At 44.1% G+C, this 24090-nt stretch overlaps 1 protein-coding gene across 2 annotated transcripts in view; it reads left to right on the top strand.

Moving 5' to 3' along the window:
- Positions 1-24090, top strand: part of col5a1 (procollagen, type V, alpha 1) — a 73588-nt gene that overhangs the window by 25734 nt on the left and 23764 nt on the right. For both annotated transcript variants that reach the window (XM_056404097.1, XM_056404096.1), the window contains exons 5-28: positions 8540-8671; positions 9428-9535; positions 9636-10163; positions 10754-11272; positions 11398-11454; positions 12916-12957; positions 13546-13608; positions 13723-13797; positions 15758-15850; positions 16288-16344; positions 16510-16563; positions 16776-16829; positions 17025-17078; positions 17218-17271; positions 17392-17445; positions 17935-17979; positions 18731-18784; positions 19137-19181; positions 20054-20107; positions 20195-20239; positions 21508-21561; positions 22576-22620; positions 22851-22904; positions 23785-23829. In XM_056404097.1, coding sequence (XP_056260072.1) covers positions 8540-8671; positions 9428-9535; positions 9636-10163; positions 10754-11272; positions 11398-11454; positions 12916-12957; positions 13546-13608; positions 13723-13797; positions 15758-15850; positions 16288-16344; positions 16510-16563; positions 16776-16829; positions 17025-17078; positions 17218-17271; positions 17392-17445; positions 17935-17979; positions 18731-18784; positions 19137-19181; positions 20054-20107; positions 20195-20239; positions 21508-21561; positions 22576-22620; positions 22851-22904; positions 23785-23829 — 2385 coding nt within the window. The remainder of the gene's footprint in view (positions 1-8539; positions 8672-9427; positions 9536-9635; positions 10164-10753; positions 11273-11397; positions 11455-12915; positions 12958-13545; positions 13609-13722; positions 13798-15757; positions 15851-16287; positions 16345-16509; positions 16564-16775; positions 16830-17024; positions 17079-17217; positions 17272-17391; positions 17446-17934; positions 17980-18730; positions 18785-19136; positions 19182-20053; positions 20108-20194; positions 20240-21507; positions 21562-22575; positions 22621-22850; positions 22905-23784; positions 23830-24090) is intronic.

Raw genomic sequence — 24090 nt, 5'->3', positions numbered from 1 at the left:
AGAGTTTTTTCTTTTTTTTTCTTTTTTGACAGCCCTGATTTAATATCTCTGAACTTCTCAGGAAATTGCTTTAAAAGAAAATAGTTAGTGTTGACATGAGTTAAAAGAGGCAAAATAATATTCTAGTTCTTCTTCTGTGTTTCCTCTGCCTGTGCCTTTTCTTTACATACAACAGTGTGGAGAAGAGTAGCACTTACTGTATGTTGAGGTGGTTTGTGGTTTGGTTTCTGACATGGTTTTGTGGCCACAGAGCATCTACCCTCTATAAGTGCCATAATGTTATTTTTTTTCTTGCATAAGAGTACTGTGGCTTGTGCCAGCAAAGATTATGAATGTAGTTAGAGTGGTGATTATGTAAGCAGACAGGTATTTAACTTGGTAATCACTGTTCATCAGCTGCAAATGAAATAGTAATTACTTTTTTTTTTTTTATAATGATTGTAACGCACTTGTAAAAGTCAGTCATTATGAGTCATTATCTTAAGGAAAGTCCAGCTAATGACTTTTAGCAATGTTGTTTTGCCTCATGACTGAGGGTTTCGGGATGTTTAGATCATGTGTGTGTTTTTATCTGTGTTTTTCAGAAAGTAGTAGAGAGTTTGACATAGTCCATCTGCAGAATGTGTCCCCTGATTTCCCCCCTTCACTGTTGTTTCCCAGTGAGCGTGCCAAGAAAAACCAGAGATAATTTAATGCCCATCCCTCGGTTCTGAGTAGCGTTCAGTGAAATAAATGGCTGCGGTTGGTCTGGGGGAACACAAACGGGACAGATGAACCACTCGGCCTCATTCAGAGGTAATCCGCAGGGGGACCTCGGGTGAATCGAGGCGGCCAAGGTGGAGCCGTGCAAACACAGCAGTTCTTGTCTGGGCCTCCATTGTCTCAGCCGAAGCAGAGCGAAAGCATCCTCGTCCAGTGGGCGATTACATAGTGTAGTTTTTGTCACAGATATATGAGATAAATTTGGTATTTTAGAGAGTTGGAGGAGAGTTTCGATGTCGAGAAAACGAGATGTTCAGGAGAGAGAGGGTGAGAGAGGGAGGAGGAGGCGCGGGGGAGGCTCGCGCAGGAGGTTCAGGTAGAGGAGCCAAAACTTTTGGGTCAAACTCTGGAAAAAATGAGGAGCTCTCTCCCCACTGATGTCAGTCTTGGAACAGCAGCCACACCACATGACATCATCCAGAGGTTTCCTTGGTAGCCGCTGATAGGCTGTCCCAGGGCTGAGCAGGAGGGGGGGGGTTGGGGGTGGACGTGCATGTGTGTGGGTGTGTGGGTGATAAGATGCGGAGGTAAGAAAGCGTGATGGGCTTCAGAAGACGATGCCTGAGGTCAGACATACTGAAATAAAAGATTAGATGGATAGATAGATACTTTATTTATCCCCTAGGGGAAATTCATGAAATATTTAAAAATAATTATGAATAGAGATGGGAGTGAAGGCAGGATGATACGAGTAAAGGAGCAGTGTAAAGAGTTGGGAGGCCTTTAATGGGGCTGGGATGAAGCAAGTTGTGGGGCTCCCATGGTGCAACCAGAGCCAGGAAAAAAGTAGTAAAAAAACATGCAACACATGAGCTTGATGCTCGTTAAGAGCTTTAATAATATTGTGATGGCATGATGAGTTTTACACATCCTGTTTCCTCATGGACTGTTCTTCAGTTCTACTGCCATCCACTCAGCCTCCCCTTTATAGTTCACAGTCATCTAAGGTAACGATGTTTTCACCCTCCAGAGCTTCTCCTGATTTACATCTCAACAGAGTTTGTCCTGCAGATTATCTACTGACACCACAGTCCACATTTGCAGTAGATTTCCAAAATTCAGAATCAGACTTAAGCTCATTTTGGCTCCGTTTAGTAGTAGTAATAAAAAAAACGGTTTGGCTGACGTTGCCAGGCCTCGACTGGGCTTCTGTTCTATTATTTCTTATTAGCTCCAGTAAAGCTTTTGAAACCTGTTGCTCCGCAGTTCAACAGTTTTCAACAAATGTACCTGACTCTTTGATTCTTTGCGTCTGGGTGTCAGGAAGCGGTGAGAGCTGCTGAATGGAATGAGCTCCTCTCATGGAGATCCATTAGCAGAGACTGGGTCACGAGGACTGGTGTGGTGCACAGATACAAAGGGGTATTTAGAAATGTTTCCACAATAAAATATGTCATGGTTGCTCTGATCTGAAGCGGACAGCTCCAAATAAACATGTAAATGCATTGAGGATGCAGTGAGAAGAGACTATTAAAGACACATTTTAGACGCTTGACCACTGACCGCTAATTAATCCTCGACTAGACGACCCAGACGTGGTTGAAATGCATACAGCAAACAACTTGGACAAGGTTTTGGAAGTTCACATGAAGCAAGATAACAAACATCCACCTCCGTCCTCTTATGTCGCTGCAGTGTCAAGTGCAAATGTGTCTCATGCAATTTTCAGTTTTCACCACAGATGAAATCATGTCCGCGGGGGAATTGACACATTTGACATCAGTTTTTAGAGTCATGTGTGAAATGCAAACTGTCCCAGCTGGATCCAGAGATACACTGTGATCCAGATGTAACAGCACACATACGTCTCTGAAGCATTCGTCATCGGTTATAATGGATTGCGATGACAGAGTCAAGTGGAGAATTTATGAGAGCGTGGCCACAATAAAGCTGTGAGTTTCAATAATGTGGCCACAACGTCACTTTTTATTGATGCAGTGATGTATCTCAGGAGTCTGTGATGTATCACCAAACACTAAAAAATGTTACATCCAAAAATCCACAATGTAAAATCCCACAGTTCACCTTCCTCGTACGTATTTGTTGTAGTCGCGTATTTCTGCGTTATCTTGTCCAAGCCATATGTCATGCTTCACTGTCAAAGCACACTACCTCTATACACCTGAGGCCGAGGACCGGGACGTAGACTTCAGTAGCCTGAGGGAAGATGGAGTTTCCACCATGGATAATTAAGAGAATTTCCTTAACTCATGTCAGATGTTTGTCTTTCACCCCCTTATTCCCTCTGTTATTCCTCTACTGTGTCAGCAAACCCTGAAGTGTGCCCTCAGCACTTTTTTTTTTTTTTTTTTTTTTTTAATATGTAGATTTCAGCAAAATGGCCAAGCCAAACACTCAGGATCTATGTGTGTTCGGCGAGGCGAGCCGCTCTGGTTTCCACTCCCCCAAAAAGAACGGGAAATGGGAATATGGCTGCCCATAGTCCTCAGAGGTGTGGGATTAAATTCTTATGCAGAAGGCGGGATGTGTGATCGGGGGGATGGGAGGCTGAAGGGGGAGAAGACCCTTAGAACAGGATAGTGGCAGAGGGGTGAGGGAACGGTTAAGGTGGCGTGTAGTGGATAAGTGGGGTGGCAGACGGGCCTGTTGCTCTTGGCAGCCGCTCTGAGCGTCGGGATTGCGCGACAGTCTGGAGGGGAAAGTGCATGCGGGTGAAAATGTACTGGTAATGGTTTAATGGTGTAGATTTGTTGGAGTGTATTTTCTCTGTCGGTGCGTGTATGTGTGTTTCTAACCATCTATGTCTGCTTGTATGTACTTAAACAGCTATGTGAACCCATCTTGTGTGTGTACATGTGTGTGTGTGTGTGTGTGTGTGTGTGTGTGTGTGTGTATCCGTGCTGATTTATGGCCCCTGTGCAGTGAGCTGACCTCTGCTGTGTGTTGTTTGGTTTTTGTGGTCAGGTTGGAGAATGCCCAGGCGCTGGGACTGTGAGTGTGCCGGTGTGGGCTGGCAGTGGGACCAGGGCCTGGCTCAGAGCTCATGGGTGACTGTGTAAATATGCTGTGAAAGTAGTTCGCTTTAAAATACAGCCAGAGCTCGGACCTCCCAGAGTCTTATCCAGCTCCGTGGGGCCCCATCCAACCCGTTTTCCCTTTTGTTGACATCTGACCAGGAAAAATGATGAAAAACTAGACTTGAGTTTTCCTTCATAAAGCTGCTGTCTTTGTTTAATGTGAAGTTTAAAGAAGGTAAACAGAGTCATTACCAGCTGTCCTTGGGGATATGGGGAAATAATGAGCATCGGTTTATGCTGTTTATTTCTTCCTATGCCGCTCTAAGCCAAGAAAGACTTCATGAAGCAGCATCCCTAAACTGAGCAGCAGGGGGTCGTCTGACATCACCCCGAGACCTTGCTCTAGTCGAAAGAACCAGCCTTTCACTTCATGCCTGAAGTATGTGTGTGTGTGTGTGTATGAAAGAGAGAAGAGCGTGTATGCATGTGGTTGATTTTGTTCAATTTCAGCCACTCATACAGCAATAATATATCCCATTCAAAGCCAGTCATTATGCCGCTTTCAGTCGCATGCATCACATCTTTTATAATAAGAGAGCCAATGAACTCGGTCCACCCGTCATGATTGTGGGTCAGGTTCAGATGGAGGCAGATGTTTGGCTTTGTGCTCACTGGAGCACTCTCCTGCCCCCACCTGGACGCAGCCAGAACATCCAGCAGGGATTTAAAAAAAAAAAAAAAAAAAAAAATGCGGGGGCCAAACAGGGTGAGGATCTGGAAATGAAAAGCCCGAAAGATGATGTGACATTTTATTTGCTAAAATGCAGAAATGACAGATTAATGCAAACGTTTTTAAGTGGTATTGATCAGTCTGGATTTGCTCGGCTTCCGTGATCTAATTATAAGCTGCGACCCCCCTGTAACCACTCACACATACACGTGCAAGTTTTGTGTGTGTGTGTGTGTGTGTATGTATGTGTGTGTGTAGCTTCTTTAACATGAATTATGTGAAGTGAGGTCGCCCGCCGCTCGCGGCCACAGCCGACAGCTTTTCCACCAGGGCTCGACGTGAGGAGAGAGAGCGTCGGCCAGGAGCAGAGTCGTATTTCAGCGGGATTCAGGGAGATGGTGACAGCGGCAGCCCTGTTATTGTCTCAAAATTCTGCCTTAAGCACCACTCTGATGTGCCACATGATGCTCCAGAGTGAAAAATGCCACTGTCCCCTCTTCAACTATGGAGAGCTGATTGCACGTCTTTTATGGTTCCCCGAGGAGTTTGGGTGTGATTGTGTAATTCCAGGGTTTTTCTTTCCTTCGGTGCGCTCTCTCTGGGTGTGGGATTGGTGCTTATGTGTCTGCATATAGAGCTGTGTATCATCTCATATCTGGTATATTTTGCTCTTGCTTTTTTGTCGCTGTGTATTTGAGGTGAAGAATTATCTATAAGTTTTTTTTTTTTTTTTAGGTGTTCTTAAGTTTAAGTGTCGGGGTTAACCAATCATCCTTATCACACGCTGAATCCCTGACTCTGCATTTGCAATAGCTGCAGTTTCCTGTCATCAAAATATAGAGAAGTACCTTCCATACACAAGTAATAGTGTAAATATCTCAGGCTTTAATGGGCTGTTGGACGGCGTTGACCGTTCATCACCAGAATGCTAAATACTAAATGAGAAACTTGGCATTAGCATACAGCTGGAGTACAGTATAGGAATATTTACCGCTTCCCTTACATCTGTAAAACAGCAGCTTATATAACGCTTGGCACCGGAATCTGTCGAGTGACGTGCAGTGAAAAGAGCAGCTCTGGCTCAGAGAAAAGGAAATCAGCACCAGCTTTAGTGGTTGTCACGGTGGATAAAGACTTATGACAATAGTTTTACTGTGAAGGTGTGCAGCTCTCATGGGAACAAATGTACTGTAGGGCTTTTATATCAGTGCAGAAATAATTTGTGTGTAAAGATGGAGGATGGAAAATGAAATAATTAGGGTAAACAGGCATCTTTTGTGATGCAGAATTTCTGGCTTAGACTGTAGATTGTGTGTGATTTAATACCATTGTCTGTATCTGATCAGAAACAGGAAATGAAACAAGTATTCACACAATTATTTGTGTAAAACTCTGTATTTTAGCAGTTACAGAGAACACCACACAGCCCGTGAAAAGATTTGGAGCTCTGGAGGAGAAAATAACCCCTAACAATGTCATTGTGATGCCTTCAGGGTCTATAACAGAAAGTGTGTGTTCCAAGATGGTGCAGAGGTTGATAGATGTTAGCATTTACCAGGCGGGGAAGGTCTAATGAAGAGACACTATGAAGTGACACTCTGGGAAATATAGGACCCTGTGTTTTTGGAACTAAACCCAAACTAAGTGGAAAAGTGAGGATATATCTGAGTCTGCTGCATTGATTTTCTTTTTCTCTCTCGCTGTTCTCTAGACTTAATCTAAGTGCAATTTAAAGTTGCTCGAACGCCCCTCTAAGTGAGATGTGATTGTTCCTAAAAATTTTCTTTGCCTATCCATCTGCAGTTGGTTTCTGTGCAGCGCTCAGTGCTTGGCTTCCTCTTTTTATAGTCCAGAACTTTTAACACAGAATAAAACTTCAGACGGCTGGAGCTGGCCCGCAATGATTGGTCCAACACAACTGAGCTCAGCTCAGGCTCACATTCTCTATCCAGCCCCCCCCCCCCTCATATGCCTCTGGCTGTACTGTTAGTACAATCAAATGCAGCCATCAGCTTCTCCAGCTTCAATAAGCACCGTATAACAGAACACTTTTCTTTCTAGGCATGCACACTTTCTCTCTCTGTGTGTACATGTCACACACCATTAAACACATTCTTCCACGGTGCCCTCAGTGCCGCGAGGATGTTCTCGTTAATGCTAAAGGTGTATGATTAATTAGCTCATCTCGCTGAAATTGGGATCGCACCACTTGTGGTCAGGATCCGCGTTGACGTCCCCCCCACCCCCCCGCCTGCTCTGCGAGGTGAAGAAAAAGAGTGTAAGGGAAAAAGAAAAAAAGGAAAAGCAGAAGAATGGCATGTGAATGGGAAAGCTGTTGCAATGCTCCAGACGGCAGGGCTGTTGTTGTTGCACTGAAGGCTTATTCCTTATTGAATGTGACCTCATTTCAAACAGTGAAATCCCATCATCCCCTCACGGTGCAGCTGTGACACACAGTCTTGCCAGGATGAGGGGGGGGGGGGCGCAGACTGTCAAACTGATACCAAGTCTAGCCTCCGCGCCGAGTGTGACTTTGGGCAAATGGCTCAGAAGTAGCCATTTGAAAGTTTCCTGGGAGCTCAGGGTTCATAGCTGGGAGAGTTGTGTAATGGCTACTCCGGTCCTTCTGTCTTGGAGGAAGTATTGGGATTTGTTTTCCCTGCATCCACCATAAACCTCACTGATAACATAAGCCAAGGACGGAGCAGGAAACATCATCTTGTGGAGTTTTGCGAGGGGTCTTTAAAGGATGCCAGACACGGAGTTCTGTGTGGTATGTTTCGAGTATGTAGCATTGGGATTGGTAGTTCTCACTGAACTGTCACCGGTTAGACCACAAATGCAATCCATTTCTGGTTGTCAGGATAGATAGCCGTCTGTGGAGAATTTCATCTGGAAAGACATGTTGAGGGATTTCAGACTCTTGGCAATCGGACATAATCAAAAACACTTCATGCTCTGTGGCGGTCTGTTCCCAGAGTTGCGTCGCTTCGTGATTCTCATACCTCCCTCCGAAAATATATTTGTTTCAGCAGAAGTCACTGAGTTTGATTGATGTGGAATGACATCACTGCATTTGGAAGTGTGATCGGGACACGTTTGGATGGATACAATACAGTGTATTTGGTGCCATATGCATTCTGTTCAGAAAACATGTGGCAGACACCCACACCCAGCTCCCTATGTAGCCTGGGGATCCTTCTGAGCCTTTTCTTCTTCTCCCCTGTTCTCTCATGCTCTTTTTCTCTCAATCTCCTCTTTTCTGTCTCTTTCTTTGAATCTCTCTCCTTCTGCTACTGTTCCACCCCCCCGTGCCTCACCTCCTCCCCTCCCTCCCCCCACCCCACCCCTGCGCCTCAACTCAGTTTATGCACACACACCTTTAAGTCGGATGGCTCGGATCAGCTATCTGTTAGCGCAGGTCTGCTCACGTTCTCCGTGTCGCACAGGCTGAGTTGATAAATTCGTCTTATACAATCAGCTCGAGGGCGGAATCACTCATGTCCCGTTCAGATCTCGGGCTGGGCTTATGTGTTCTGTTTAAAATCATTCATCTTGTTAAAAATGTGCTCTGTGCTTGTGTGTGTGTGTGTGTGTGTGTGTGTGTGTGAGCGAGAGAGAGAGAGAGAGAGAGAGAGCCTGTGGTTGTGTGATTGTTTGTATCATCGTCCGCAGCTACATGAAGTCACTTGTTCCATGTTCTCTTGTAACTCCGCACTGTTTGCTGCAAGCTTTCTTGTCTCACAGTCCGGTGCTCAGCCCTGATGCGAATCGACACTCTTGGACTCCAGACAAAGTTCTTCATCACTTAGTCACCCTTAGATTCCCCATGGTTTGACCTAGTTTCAGCGCTGCCTGTTCTGCATGTGATAATGCTGCACACAGATGTTCTCCCTCATCTTTATTTGCTTTCATTTCCCCCCCCCCCCCCCCCCCCCCCCCCAGGGGCCACAGAGTGTGAGACCGCCATGTCTGTCGCTAATGGCTGTTTGCTTGTTTATTTACATGCATGACCTTGTATCTGTGTCCAGTGAGTCTCATCCCTTCCTGTTTCTTTGGTGGTTTCCAGGGAGACATCCAGCAGCTAATGATTGTAGCAGACCATCGTGCTGCCTATGACTACTGTGAGCACTACAGCCCTGATTGCGAAGTGCCAGTGCCCGATCAGCCTCAGAACCAGGACCCCAACACAGACGAATACGTAAGTAACATGACCTTTATTATCTTCAGTTTCTATATGCTCTGAACTCACAGTGTCGCTTATGACCAGATGTAATTTTGCTAGATGTTTGCATATAGCATGAGGATGCAGGGTATTGTAGAAACTCAAGGAAGTTAATTTCCCTTAATCCATAATTATGTCTAATACTCAAATCAGATCTTGGTTGGATCCTGTGCTGAAAAGAGCCTCTTGGCTTATGTAGGAGACCTGCACTGTGCCAGAGGAAAAGTGCTGACTGAGAAGAAGAGTGTTATCAGGCTGTGCAATTTGTTTATAATGTTCAGGAATGATGTGGTGCCTGCCTAAGCCTGCGTCTGCACTGAATACCAATACACTGTGAACATGCTAATCAAAGGTGTGTCAGAGAAGTCGTTAGAAGACGGACAGGAAGCTCTTTCTCTTGACCTTTTTCTTTGGCCCTGGGGCCTGTCAGTGTGCCTGCAGGGTACCCGCTTTTTTTTTTCTTTCTTTTTTTCTCCAGACAGTTTCATTAAGAAAGCAGTGGAAAAGTAATCTGTCATTGAGCCGTAACATGTTGCAACAGGGAGACTTCAGCAAGGAGGAGATATTGGTGCGTGTGTCTGATCGATGGCCGGTCTGTAGCACATGCATCAGCCTCGCATCAGCCTCGCAGCAGCAGCGGAGCAGTGGATCGTATTTAAAAAAACATGCTTTTAATAATTGATAGCTATTCTCTCTCTCTCAGTCACACTGTGTAATGTTTCTCTCCTTTAGAACACAGAGGAGGACAGCTACTATTATGAATACCCTTACTATGAGGACGTGGATGGCAAGCCTTATGAATCAACCTCTGATTCTGAGACAACCACAAAAGAAGTCAAGGTATTCTACTAATATATGTTTTGCCACAGATGGATTTCATCTAATAATCTGTATGCAATCTTACGATTTCATACGTTCAAATGTCCTCTATGCCTTACAGGTGCCAGGTGGAGACAGTGTGGTGACCACAGTGGAGGAGGTCTTGAGGGGCGGTTCTGATGGCACCGGCAGCAAAGTCTTGACCTCCATCTCCACAGGCTCCTCATCCCCAGGCTCCTCATCCTCTGGCTCCTCATCCTCTGGCTCCTCATCCTCAGGCTCTTCATCCTCAGGCTCCTCATCCTCTGGCTCCTCATCCTCTGGCTCCTCATCCTCTGGCTCCTCATCCAGCAGCTCTTCGCCGAGCTCTTCAGGCACCGCCACCGGCGGAGGAGACGCCTACGGAGAAGAGGCCAGCCCTTACGACACCTACGACGCCTACGGTACCTACGAGACGTACTACGATGAGACCACGGCGGCACCCGATGGTGACACCTCTCGACGTGTCACCATCACCAGCGTTGGCACCGGGGGTGAACTGGATTTGGGAGCAGGGGGCAAGATTGACTTGGGCGCAGGGACCGGAATCGAAAGGAGCGTCATCACCAGGGGAACAGGAGGTTCAAAGATCATCATCAATGACACATCAGTAGGTTGACATTAATTTCACTGACTTCCTGACTTAATTGTTGTCGTGTACTCTATACAAGGTGTGTGTGATACTTAAAGGAGCTATATGTAAGTTTTTTTCTACATAGCCAACGTTAACATCAGCAGCTGTTTACCTACCAGTCTAGTAGCAACGTCCTGAGTTCATTCACCAACAGCTGTCTTTTCTTCTACGGTTGGACTGTCTTGTCACTTTCCGATACCGAGTCACTGTAGCGTCCAGTCTGTCCTGATGAAGTAGCTGCACAGAGGACGTATTATAACCTCTCGTCTTGTAAACACAATGATGTCTGAAGCTCTTGGTGAGCGACCATCACCAACTGGTCCCGGCAAGAAACTACATTCAGCAGCAGAGAAAGGTTTCATGTAGCAGGCTTAAGTCGAGGCCCTTCTTCTTGTTATAATCCACCAATCCGTTTAATGTATTTAAAAATCCCACCGCAAAGGAATAAATTATTTTATAGAAATTTACGCTGCAGCTTTCCCTATAGAGCTGAAACAATCGATCAATCAGTGAATCAATCAATGTGTCTGTGTAATAACTAACTTACTATATCGGTGTTTTTATAGGTGGGAGGTTCCTACGATGACTACGGCGATGAATATGATTATTACACCACCGGTGTTGGTGGCGGCAGCAGCAGTAGCAGTACAGGTCACATTGGCGGTGGAGAAAGCAGCTCTGTGCACATCAGTGGTGGAGGTGGTGGAGGCGGCGGAGGCGGCGCAGCTGGCGGAGGCGGCGTTGGCGGCAGTGACAGGACAGTTCACATCAGCGGCGGCGAAGGAGGCGGCGGCAGCAGCAGCAGCAGTTCTACCATCACTGTCGGAGGAGGTTCTGTCTCTGTGGGAGGATCCTCCTCTGCTGGAGGTGGATCAGCCAGTGCTGGCACCGGAGCCGGGGGGTCCATCGACACGGGAGCCGGCCTTGGCGTGGGGGGCGAGAGCGACTACACCGATCTGGATCGGTTCAAGGAGGAGCACCTCACAGACTATACTGATTTAGATAATTACGACAACTTTGATGACCTGAATTACGAAGAAGAGCGGAAACTGCTGCCTGCGGAGACGGATTCCTATTATGGAGAGGTGAAAAATAACGGAAGAACACACTGCCAAAGACATGATCTTGAAGATGAAGAGCATAGCATAATGATGATGATGAAGAGGAAGGGGGGGCTGATTATGTTTGTGTCTGTATGTTTGGTGTGTAGGTCAACAGAGCTCATGGCGAGAAGGGACAGAAGGGAGAGCCTGCTGTTATTGAGCCTGTGAGTATCACTATTTGAACAACATACTTGGGCAACAGATGTAAGCTGTGTGCGTGTATGTGCACACGGGCGTATGTTTATATCTGCGAGCACATACAGTATGTGTGATCCACATCTAAACACAACCCAAGCCCTCGCTTCTCAATGAGAATCCCAAGGCTAAAACACGCTCATTAGGGCCTACCAGACCTTTTCTCGTAGTATCCTTGGGTAAGGTGATCAGGAGTACAGCATAAACATTTGGAGAACGGCGATGCAGGGATTGTCAATAATCTCCAAACACAGTGTGGGCAGTGTGTAAACACGGGGAGACGGGAGGGAGGGCAGGAATACAAGGAGAACAAAAGCGAGTGAGAGAGACTTTTCCTGCCTCTCTGCCAAAAACCTAAAGCTCAGTGTAAATACAAACAGGTGGAACACATCCAGCCCTGATTCACATACTCACATGTACATTTGTGTGTTTCGCAGAGGTGCATCACACACAGAGGGAATTTTTTTTAATTTTTTTTATCTCTTATCGAGCTACAGCTGTTTCACTTCAAACAACTGTCACTGAGCTCCACCAAGTATACATGTGTCTGTGAGTGAGTGTCTTCATGTTTATATATGTAAGAGCAGGAGGGAGCGTGCACGCACTTCCACCATGACCGTTTGCTTATATGTATGTATAAGCGTGTTTAAGGACACATTACCAACCAGATCTTCACCCTGTGTATCTTGTCTCTTGTAAACATGCAAGAAAAAAAGCAGAGACACCTTTTTCCCAAAGGTCTCGCCCATTTCCCAGCAGGCAAAAACTATAGGCATGACCTCGGATCAAAGATCAGTTGGAGTAATTGTTACGATAAAAACGCTCAGAGGGAACAGCTGGGGGGGGGGGGGGTTAATGGGAAAACATGCTGTGATCACATAATTCAAATAGGTTTGGATAACATCTGGGTTTTTCTTCCTTCATAACAAAGCAGGAAGCCAAAGTGTTACCACAAGAGCAAACAAACAGAGCAATATATCTGCAGCCACCGAGCTGCAACAGTGTGTCTGCGAGTCAGAGGTTTGCTGTTTTTTCACTATAGGCATAGCGTGTATGGTAGAAACACACTTTAATAATGTATTTCAAAGAAGAGACGCACACATCTGCCGGTATCAACTAAAACGTATTAACTTAAATTTGGTTTGCACTTACTTTTAGCTAGTCCAGGTAGGAGAGCACCCGAGGGCGTCTCTGCCGTCACTCGCTCTCCTGTTCTCTGTGGATTAATTGCAAGCCTAACTGAAATGACAGGCAGGAATGTACATAAAGTCGGCAAAGACTTTTAGATTGAAGGTTGATAAGCAGGTGTGTTGGAACATGTGCACTTAACTCCTTTAACTGAAGCTGTGACTCTATGGACAAAGGGCTGTGATATTGTTGAATGAGGCCGTGACCCGTGTGGTATCTGATGGTATCTTTCTGTGTTTCAGGGAATGTTGGTGGAGGGTCCGCCTGGGCCTGAAGGCCCAACAGTAAGTCAATCTGTCTCAGATTCTGTCACTCTCGGCCTCTCCCTCTTAACTTCCTCTGTTTTTTTCCCCACATCCTCTTTTTCCCTGAGTTTTTTTAAACACAGGCATTTTTCTTTGTAATCTCTGTTGATAAATAAAAGATGGTAATGGTTTATGTCACCCATTCTGTTTGTCTTTTCACACTGTGTCGTTTGAAAAGAAAAAATTCAACCTTAATGCTTTGCTGTAGAAATCCTTGGCTGCCTGATTTCTAATGAAAAGTGGGAGAAGAACAGTTCCCCTGAAGAGATATGGACTTGCCAAGATGTAGGAGAACTTAATTATTTGTCTAGGAAGATTTTTTTCAGACACAGTTGCTCTTGACACCATGCAGATGGAGTCTCACGGAGGCCGGCCATTCAAGCACTGAGCTATAGACAAATAAAGAGCGCCTCACAAAAGATTTACAACTCAACAATCTGTCCCATATTGCCTCATGCATTCCTTTCTCCCATGTGTGACCACTTTGCCAGATAAAAGGCCAGAACGTTTAGTAGAGCAAATATGACTGTTCTCTTATGTATGTATTGTATGTATTGCTTAAAATAGGGTCTCCCCGGACCCCCAGGTTCTTCTGGCCCACCAGGCAGTCCTGGAGATCCTGGAGAGAGGGTGAGTATAGATTCTTATATGTCACACTAATTTCCAGAGCTCTAAAAAAGAAGAGAAAAAAACCCACATTTCTTTCTGTGTGCGTGTCCTTATGTGTGTTATTTTTCATCAAAGGGTCCTCCAGGTCGCGCTGGTCTCCCTGGTGCTGATGGTCTGCCAGGACCCCCTGGCACTGTCCTGATGCTGCCTGTAAGTAAATTACAGTTGTCAACAAAAAAAAGGGTTAAAAATAGCAAAATAGGAAACACAATCTGCTTTTATGTTTGCCGCGCTTTAAGCGCTAAAATGTTTTCCATGTGACTTTATATCCTTGTTTAGACTTTTTTAAAGCCAAGAGTGATGCATCCTCCTCTGTTTTATCAATAACTCTGACATGTGGTTTACACAGCTCACTGGAATGAAGGGGGGTTTCCTTTGAAAGCGTGTTTGATGGACCTCACGAATATCTTGTAATGTAAATCTGTGCTTTAGCAGCCCCTTGTGGTGTGTTTAATGAGTGAGATCGGCCCTGTTTTATCACCCGCAGTGCTCACTCACTCTGTTGTTTCGAGTCCTGACTTTAAATTTAAAGTATTACAGTCTTTTCTTTACCTACAGTTTTCTACATTCTGCAGCCAACATGTCACCTATCAGGTTGTCTCCCAGGAAGTCGTCTAGCTTTAGGCGGGAAGCAAAGCAAAGCAGTGGTTTCTCTCTGTAGCTTCAGCTGCATCCAGTGATTGGACTGCAGCAGTCACACAGCAAGTCCTAACGACTTCCTATGCTGTCTACCTTTTTTTTTTTTTTTTTTTTTTAATCTCTCTTCCTTGTTCTTGGAAGATGTGTCACACTGCTGCCGTTGGAACTGATTAGTTGTACAGATGTAAAGCTGCGGTTTCAGGGGGTCCACAAAAAGCTGTCTGGGTGAGCCATGTGGCGAGCTCTGTCTGGACAGGAACTCGAGTCGTTCTGGTGTATCCACTGGCAGAGAGCACGACTTGAAATCCGACCCCTGAGCTCCGAGCCCTAATGAGAAACACGCATTGTTATTTCACCGAAGGACTTTTTGGCTCGTCGTGTTGAAATTGTGGAATCAGCGTGACAGGGTTAAATGACAAATCTTAACATTGTGTGTGTGTTTTTTAAACAGCCCACTTACATCCATCCACTAGTGATGCATCTTTTCTTTTTTTTCTAATCTGCTCTATTTAAAAATAATGTAGCTCCAATCAGAGTTTGTTTTCTGTGTCCCTGCCTTGCTGCTCAACAATCTGATGTGGAAGAACATTTTGTTCAAGGTTTGATGATGCAGAGGAATGTCAGTAAAGAAATGAACATTGTTGGAGTAATGACATAATGCGTGAAATAGATGAAGACGGAAAGAATCAAAGACAGACCAGGGATTGGCAGACAGGAAAAAAAGAAAATAGCTGCATATATTTGATTGTGACTAAGATTTCTAAAGGGTTGGGCCAATACTTAATCAAACTCAGCAGAAATTTAGATAGAAGAAGAAACTGTAGGATCTGATCAAAAGCTGTAAAGTTTTGTGCTCTGGAGCAATTTGCTTCGTGGTGGGTGAGCTGCAGTAGATCTGGCTCAGCCTCGATGTTCTGAATCAACTGTTTGTATTTTGCTTCTTGGTATCAGCGTTTCAGTGATGTTGAAATTCTGCACAGTGCTTCACCGGTGTGTTGCTGTGCATCTGTAAACCACCTGGCAGTCGACCTCCTGAAGAGTGTGCTGTGTAATCGAACTCTGGACGCCTGAGCTAAACAAACCTGGATTACACCACAAGCCTGGATATTCACCTTTTGGTGCAATACCTGCGAACCACCACCAGATGCCAGTAGAATTCGAAGTACACGGCCTGCAGAGGCAGCCTTTGATGGTGCTGGTTTGGCATCTAGAGATTGACGCTTAGTTCAACATCTGTTGCACAGTTTCAAGATGGGAACGCTGCATTAAAGGAAAAATACTGACAATATTCTTTGGAATAGATGTGAATTTTTAAACTTGAATATTTAATTTGCTGCAAGAGATGTCATTTTTTGAGTCATTCCAAATGTTTGTCTGGTTTTTATTGTTGTGTTTTGCCAGTGCCACAAATGTGCTGGAATACTTTTTCACTGGGATGAAGTCTCATCTCAGTCTGTGATTCCCTCCATAGTTCAGATTCAGCGCCGGAGGTGACTCCGGACAGAAGGGACCTGCTGTATCAGCACAGGAGGCCCAGATGCAATCAATCATGCAGCAGGCCAGGGTAACAGTTCACACCTAAACACATCAGACTTCAGTAGTCAATATTATACTGTATATACTAATGTTTTTTTCTCCATTCTTCAAACTTGCTTATCATGTTTGAAAGATGTCTGTTTTTTGGTCTTGTTAATGTTTAATTTTATTTTGTGCCATCTTTGCTGCCATTTTTAATACACGCACGTTTTTGTATTCTTTGTATGTATTTCAATGATTTTCAATTACTGTCACATTGTCCCTGCGAGTTACTCACATGCATGATTCATATACACATTCACTCATGGAGCACACAAACTCACTTACAGCACACACACATAAATACACAATATATTTATCAGTACACGTGCTAAATGTACAAGGGCTTTTTTTCTATCTTCTGCATATTCTTGTCTTTATCTTGTTCACGATCTTGTTGCTAATCTCTTCCGTCCTTGTCTTCAGCTCGCTATGCGCGGCCCTACAGGTCCAATGGGTCTGACTGGCAGACCCGGCCCTCTGGTGCGTATTTCAAATCACCTCACGGCAAACACAGACTCAAAATCAATAGAATTTTTTTTGTCAAATATTTGATCAGAGGTTATTGTGGTCCACAGCACAGAGAAATGAATAGACAAACAGTTTGCAGCTGAGCTGAAAGATCTTCTTTTTTTTTCCCTTTCTCAGGGTCCTCCTGGTGTATCGGGACTGAAGGGAGAGTCTGGAGAGGCAGGACCTCAGGTATAAGATATTAAGATACCAAGTTTTCTTTTAAAATCCAAGCAAGACCCTTCTGAAAACTTGTTAACCTCAACTAATGTAAATATTGTTGAGCTATTTTAGTATTGGATTAGTCCTAAAAAAAACCCAAAGTAACATGCAACTTTTGTCATTTTAGTTTGATATTGCCAGGATGGTTTCAGAGACTACAAATGCCTATGTTTTTCTTTCAGGGACCACGTGGACCTTTGGGATCCCCTGGACCTGCTGGAAAGCCCGGCAGAAGGGTAAGAGCGACACGAACGGAGCCGTCAGCAGCAAAGCATGCAATATATACTTTGACAATCGTGCTGTAGATAATATTTTATTTACATTTTGGAGTGTTGAGTTAAAACCCCAGGCGTTTTCTAGCCGTCACTGTATATTCACTCTACTTCGGCTGCATGTTTTCAAACTTATTTATTTATTTATTTTTTAAACAGGGCCGTTCTGGAGCCGATGGTGCCAGGGGCATGCCGGGACAATCTGGACCCAAGGTACCTTGTCCATCATAGTCGTCTCTTCTTTACCACTTCAGTTCCAATGCACCATATTTCATGGAACCAGTTCAAATGTGAGTTTTTTTGAAGGCTGGGCAGGAAGTACTCAAACCGCTCTTTTTCTCCCGCTCTTCAGGGAGACAGAGGGTTCGATGGTCTGGCTGGACTTCCTGGTGAAAAAGGACACAGAGTAAGTGGTTTTGTTTTTCTATAAAAAGTGTTGTTCTGTAATGATATGTGTGTGTGTGTGTGTGTGTGTGTGTTTGCTTTGATGTGTGCCACTGTTAAATTTAAATGTTTGTTGTTACAGGGTGAACCTGGCCCGTCTGGACCTCCTGGTGCTCATGGAGAGGATGGAGAGAGGGTAACACAAGAAAAAAATTCATACCTTTTGTTTTCCCTTTTTTTTCCCTTTGCTTGCGTTTGAATAAGTGTGTGCATGTCTCTGTTATATCTCTTCCCCTCGCTGTTACTGCTGCTGCAGAAAGACAGAAATTACTCCCAAGTTGAACTTCTCCGTTTGACCAAACTCGCCGTTTTTTGCCAGCATCTGAATTTCACTTCCTCTACCTTCCTACCCCATCTCCCCTTACTCACTCATTTTTCTCCCTAATATCTTTCTCATCTCAGCACACCTTTATCTGCTTCTAATCTCCCTCCCCATCCTCATTACCAACAGCTGATGCAACCTGATCCCCTCTTCCCCTGCTTATTCTTTGTGCCTTCTCATTATCTCTTGCTCCTTGTAACACACACACACACACACACACGCACACACACACCCTTTCACTTTCTCCCTCCATTATCATTCACTGTGTGTTCCACATTCTGACCCGTTCTCTCTCTTTCCCAGGGAGATGATGGAGAGATCGGACCCAGGGGACTTCCTGGTGAACCAGTGAGTGATCACGTGTATTACCATCCAGTCTTGCACTGAGAGATTGTATGATAGGGCTGAGAGCTCAGGGCCTGCTCTCATAATGCCGTGTGTGTGTGTTAGTGAACAATCATATTCTCAGATGATATCATATCATACATGCAAACTGCAGACGCTGTTCATGTAAATGAATTTGCATGATATTGCTAGAAAGTACATGTTGATCAGGCCTTTGCTAGAGTCTCATCTATACAAAAGAATCATCGGAGGTGAGAAACGCAGGCAGTTCACTTCAAGCTTGTTATAATAGCCTCCCACTCTCTCAGGCAGGATATTCCCCATGGAGAGGGGAAGGGGGGGGGGGGAGACAGGGAAGGAAAAAAAACCATCAGAAAGACCTTGATATCTCCTGCTATGAAGTATTTTGTCCACCAGGGTGTGCTACATTGGTTTGAATTCACATTGCCAGGACAGTACGTCTTGTTAGGTAACTGTAGCTGTGAGGCAAAGCACAGAAATTCAAAGCATTGTTTGATAGGCATAGCTGTGGGGAATGAATGTGTAGTAAGGGGGGTGGGGGGTGTAAGTGGGGGCTTTTAGCTCTCTCTCAAAATGTGACTCTGAAGAATATCCTCAAGGACATTTAGGAAGTCACGTTGCTTCCAGAAGTATAAGTTTGAAAGTTGATTTAGCCGAACACGTTTAATAATTCATCAATCCCTTCACAGGTGTGATATCACTCTCAGTTTAATTTCCCTTCTTTCTTCCACAGGGGCCACGAGGTTTGCTCGGACCAAAGGGACCTCAGGGACCTCCCGGACCCCCTGTGAGTGCCCTGTACCCTCCTCTCACCTTTTCTTCATATCCAGCGCTGTTACCTTAGATTTACTGTTTTGAGAGCAGAATCAATTTTTCACCATCTCATAGGCAACAAGAACAAAAGACTCTTCAAACAACATCCACAGGGAAATACAAAACTCAATATATCTCCGACAGCATACACAACGAGTAGCATATGTTATATTGTTTCAACAGATTTAATTTAACATGGACACTGTGCATCAATCAAATGGCTTCGTTTGAGCTGCTATAGCAGGATGTAGAGACCCCAGATTTCCCCTCGTACGCTACGTGTGATGTGTACGTGCTGAATGTTGTGCTCATCTCTTCCGCTGTAGGGCGTGACTGGAATGGATGGCCACCCTGGACCCAAAGGAAACATTGTAAGTGAAGCTAGAATTGATTAAGCTGCTTATATACAGAATCAAAGACCATTCATTTCCAAGATAAAACTAGAAGAAGAAGAAGAAGAACACAACACACAAGGCGATCGCAGAAACAATTTTGTCTATTTCTGTTTATTTCACTCTCATATCCCTCTCTCTCTTTTATTCTCACACACAAACACACACACACACACACACACACACACACACACACACACACCAGTACAATCAGAGGATACTTAGCAGATAATGAAGAATAGACCGGCTGTATTTAGATCCATTTGAGCAATCCGCCATCGCCAATTGTATCATTCCAGGTCAATTTCTGGTAGCGCTAGGCCATAATGAGAAAATACCTGGCTGGAGCAGCTTGTCCGTTCTGTTGGGAATCTTCCAACTAGGTAGAGACGGAAGAACAACAGCTTTCCCAGACTCTTGGACCAGAGCAACATAATTGATTGCCAGTTTTCTGAGAGGGAAGGTGTTTGTGGTTCAGCAGTTTCTTTCATTAGGAAAGTAGATGTGAGAATGTGTACTATGTATGTGTTTGTGTGTGTGTGTGTGTGTGTGTGTGTGTGTGTGTGTGTGTATGTGTTTGTGCCCTCTACCCTTGAGCCACAGGAAGATATTGTGCTATTTGTCCAAAAGTGACGGCCCTTTTAGGTCTAAGACGATAATAATACAGTGATGCGCTGTTGGATTGCTTTTAATTTATATCTGTTCAGAGCAATATTTCACTTTTAATGTCAAATACAGACAAAACAAATCACTCTTACCTCCACATGGGACGTTTTACTCAAGTGAATAAAGTCATCAATCTTTATATGTATAATGAGATTTCTAAAATTAGCTGTTTGTGTTTTTTCCAGGGACCTCAAGGAGAGCCAGGACCTCCTGGACAGCAAGGCAACCCAGGTGCCCAGGTCAGTGATGAACAGGTTGTCTGACATTAGATTATTCTCTTCATCCATGAAGGAAAACGTTCTGAGCATTTCGTGTCCTCTCCACAGGGACTTCCAGGGCCCCAGGGAGCCATCGGACCTCCAGGAGAGAAGGTAAGATATCACCTGATCGCTGAATGACTATAACGCGAAGCACGCCATTCCTGCAACTCCACAGTGAGAAAAAATACCGCCAGCGTAATAAAATGTTAATAAACACAGACCTCCAAAAATCTATAAAACTGCAGGAAATTCATTTGCATGAACTGAAAGCCAAGTTGCTGTCTTATTCAGTTCCAAATGCTTATCACACTGATATGCAAAGGCACCCCCTCCCCCCCATCCCCATATCCCCAACACAGGATCAAATAGTGCAAACAGATTTTAATCCTGATGCATTTTAATCCAATTTCAGCTAAATCACATTTGCCATCTGATGTGGCGGGTATTGAGTTTCTTATTGAACAGCTGGAATTTGAGAACGAATAATGTAGGTATTATTCTTCTCCTGAAAGGAAATATTAGAAGGCTATGGTATTTGATGAAGTATAAAAGAGTGAAATAGAGAATAGAGGCAAGATCATTTATTTGAAAATGTTGGTTCAAAGAAGAAATCAGTAGCCCACGCTGATTAAAACACAGACATACTGGATGATTTAATAGATATAAATGATAAAAGGTTTTTACAATCTTAAAGTCGGTACATCACTAAATATTTGATTCAAAGACAGCTGCTTTGCCATTTGCATGTTGCCAGTGAAGTTAGAAAAAGAAATGTGACACCCCGTAGGGATTGATATTTTTATTCACCATGCTAGTGGCTAATATTCATGGTTCCCAGTGGATGAACCTTATTAGATGAACAGCTGTGAAACTTAGTACACACACACCAGTGTCCCCCTCAGAATGAATTCTAATAATGTTGTTGATCTGATTATTTATTTGATGGGGACAGTGCATATTAATGAGCTAAATGTTCATTTACACCCGTAGTTTAGCGCTTTCATCAGGTCAAAATTTTAATTTGTACAACTTGGTGCCGTTAGCTTGAGCTGTAGTTTATGTGTATTGCTAATTAGCAAAATGTTGGCATGCTAACACACTAAACTCAGATGGTGAATGTGGTAAACATTATACCTGCTCAACAACAAGATGTTAGGATTGTCACTGTGAGGATGTTAGCATGCTGACATTAGCATTTGGCTCCAAGCACTGCTGTGCTTTGGTGTAGCCTCACAGAGCTGCTAGCATGGCTGTAGACTGTTGTTTCTACAGACTCTGTATTCTTGCAGACTTTTATGGCCCCTATAACCTTTGATTGCCTCGTGTTGTCTGTTACTATGTGATGTCTTATTTACCCTAACCACTTGTCTTCTGTCTAGGGACCTACTGGAAAGCCAGGCTTGCCAGGAATGCCAGGAGCAGATGGTCCACCGGTGAGTTAACACTCACACATCCAAAGAAGTGAATGAAAGCGAACCAGCTTCTCTCCTTCTCCCTCTCTGTCTTTCAAACACTGTTTATAATTGGCAAAACTGTGAGAAAGAAGGTTTTTTTCAAAGCAGCACATCAAATTTTAATGTTTGAAAACGCTGAGATAATTATTTGGCTGAAACATGTGTATGATACAACACATTAGCACAGCTGTGTAACAGTGGAGCGACCCGCCCACACACACGCATATATACATGCAAACACCCTCTTTCCCATCTCTGCACAGACAGCACAGAAGACACCTGTGCTAATGGCAGCTGTGTCAGATGTGCAGGTGGCACCTGAGAGAGAGAGAGAGAGAGAGAGAGACACAAGGGAGGTGGTGAAATATGAATAACTGTACTGAAAGGAAAAGACAGAAGAAGAAGTTGTAAAAAAAAAAGTGGGATTTGGTGAAAGACTGGAAAGAGTGATGGAGGATACATCTTCCATCAGCTGCAATATTTTCTTTCTCAGTCTCAATGCTCCCTCCCTGCCCCTCATTTCTGTCCTCTCTAGTGTCTGATTCCTTCTCCTTCCTCTCTCACATCACTAAAAACCCATCAGAGGCTTAGCAGAGCTCCTTTGTCTCATGAGAATGCAATCAATTTCCTTCCAATCCTTTTTTTTTTTTTTTTCCCCCACACCGGACACCCATGTCTGTATTAAATCAGTGTTTCTTCTGCAAGTGTGTGTGCACATGCAAGTAGAAAATGTGTACAATGTCTTAAGTCTCAAAACGGCAATCTTGACTTTTAGAGCCCAGTAATGGCCGGTAGTGCCTCTATAATACTGTGCATTAAGGATAAAATCCTAAATGAGATTGAACTCTAAAGGTTCTGTTTCCAATTTTCCAGTTTGATACGTCCTGCAGTAGTTTTACAACCTAATCCCTCAGTTATTGGGGGCGTTGTAGTATTTATGGTGGTAATTATCCTGAAATGAGATGCAATAATATTTCTCTTAATAATTCACAGGGTCACCCTGGAAAGGAGGGGCCTCCGGGAGAGAAAGGACACATGGTAAGTTTATTTTATTCTGTTTCTCTCACTTTTGGAGCTTGCAATTCTTCTTTTCTTAATTTTTTAATGCTTTTTAGGTTTTTCTGTTTCCTCCCTTCGTCCTAGTTCAGACAAATATGCATAAAACATTTCGCATTAATGTACTTTAGATAACACTCACATTGTGGGTGCATGTGTGTACTGTAATTGTGTGTGTGTTACGAGCTCTTATCAAACATCTCTCGCTCCAGGGCCCCGCTGGCCCTCAAGGACCCATCGGTTATCCTGGGCCCCGAGGCGTGAAGGTGAGTTGATCATCATCCACTAAAAAATTCATGTGTATTATTATCTCTTGGTGCTTTGCAATTAACAGCTGTTATAGGCTAATAGTTTCTCACTATCTTATTAAAAGTTCTTCTTCTAAAAAAAAAAAAAAAAAAAAGTTGTATTATTATTCCCAAGGTTTGTCCAACCAAGCAAGTCTGATTTTGCAAAAAAAAATAAAGTTAGCAAATTAAATTTTCCTTCAAAGAAGAACCGTGTTGATTGTTGTGGACCATTGAACCAAAGACATAAAAACTATCTTAGTGATGCAATGATAAAGACTGGAGAGACAACTTTTCAGATCTTACATCCTTTAGCTCCCATACGGTGCTGAGGTTAGTCACAGGGGCTGAAGACAACTCGAGGCGCGCCGCCCTTCTCTTGTTTGGAATCATTAGTAGCTGGTAAAACGTGACGTAAGAAACTCCATCAAATAAATCCTTGGCAAGGTGGTGAGACTGATCCAATCATTAAAGCTTCCACTGAGAGAGGGGATCACACCAGTGGCTTGACTTCTAGCTAACAGACCCCCAGTAACAAGGCTGAAGTCTGAGGGAAGATGATCAGACTGGTCAGGAAGGGAAGTTGTGAGGATTTCAGTGGCTAAAATGCAGATAAAACTCCTAAATCACAGGGCGTGTCCTTCATAACACACTCGCTTGACACGTTGTGGAAAAAGTAATGACAATCGGCTACATCGAATAACTTTAGTGACTGATTTTAGAAAAAAAAACTTCAGCCATCACACTGGTGGTGAATATCCTCCCGTCACAGTGGGACTTCATCCATATAATTCAAACCCCCTCCCCCCGTCCCCCTCCTTTGCACACCCTGTAACTTCTGTCTGTTCTTGCATCACAGGGAGCCGACGGTGTGCGCGGTCTGAAAGGAAACAAGGGTGAAAAGGTAAGAGAGCTCAGCTCAGTTGGCTGTGACTGTGTGGAAGAGACGAGACTTTGAAGTTGAGAAATTGGATTATTTGTATGAATTATACCGAACATTAACGGTGATGATGATGAGAGCGGTGGAGGTCTTGCGTGAAATGTTTCATGCTAATGATATTCTCAATGAAAAGTCTGGTGAAACTCATCTGAATTTTGCTGCTACAGAAGAAGAAAAAAAAGAAACACAATCAAGAGTTTCTATGGCAACAAGAGATCCTGCCAA

Source organism: Seriola aureovittata, chromosome 18 (genome assembly GCF_021018895.1).
Source record: "Seriola aureovittata isolate HTS-2021-v1 ecotype China chromosome 18, ASM2101889v1, whole genome shotgun sequence".
Classification (NCBI taxonomy): Eukaryota; Metazoa; Chordata; class Actinopteri; order Carangiformes; family Carangidae; genus Seriola; species Seriola aureovittata.
This window is presented reverse-complemented; position numbering and strand designations above follow the sequence as displayed.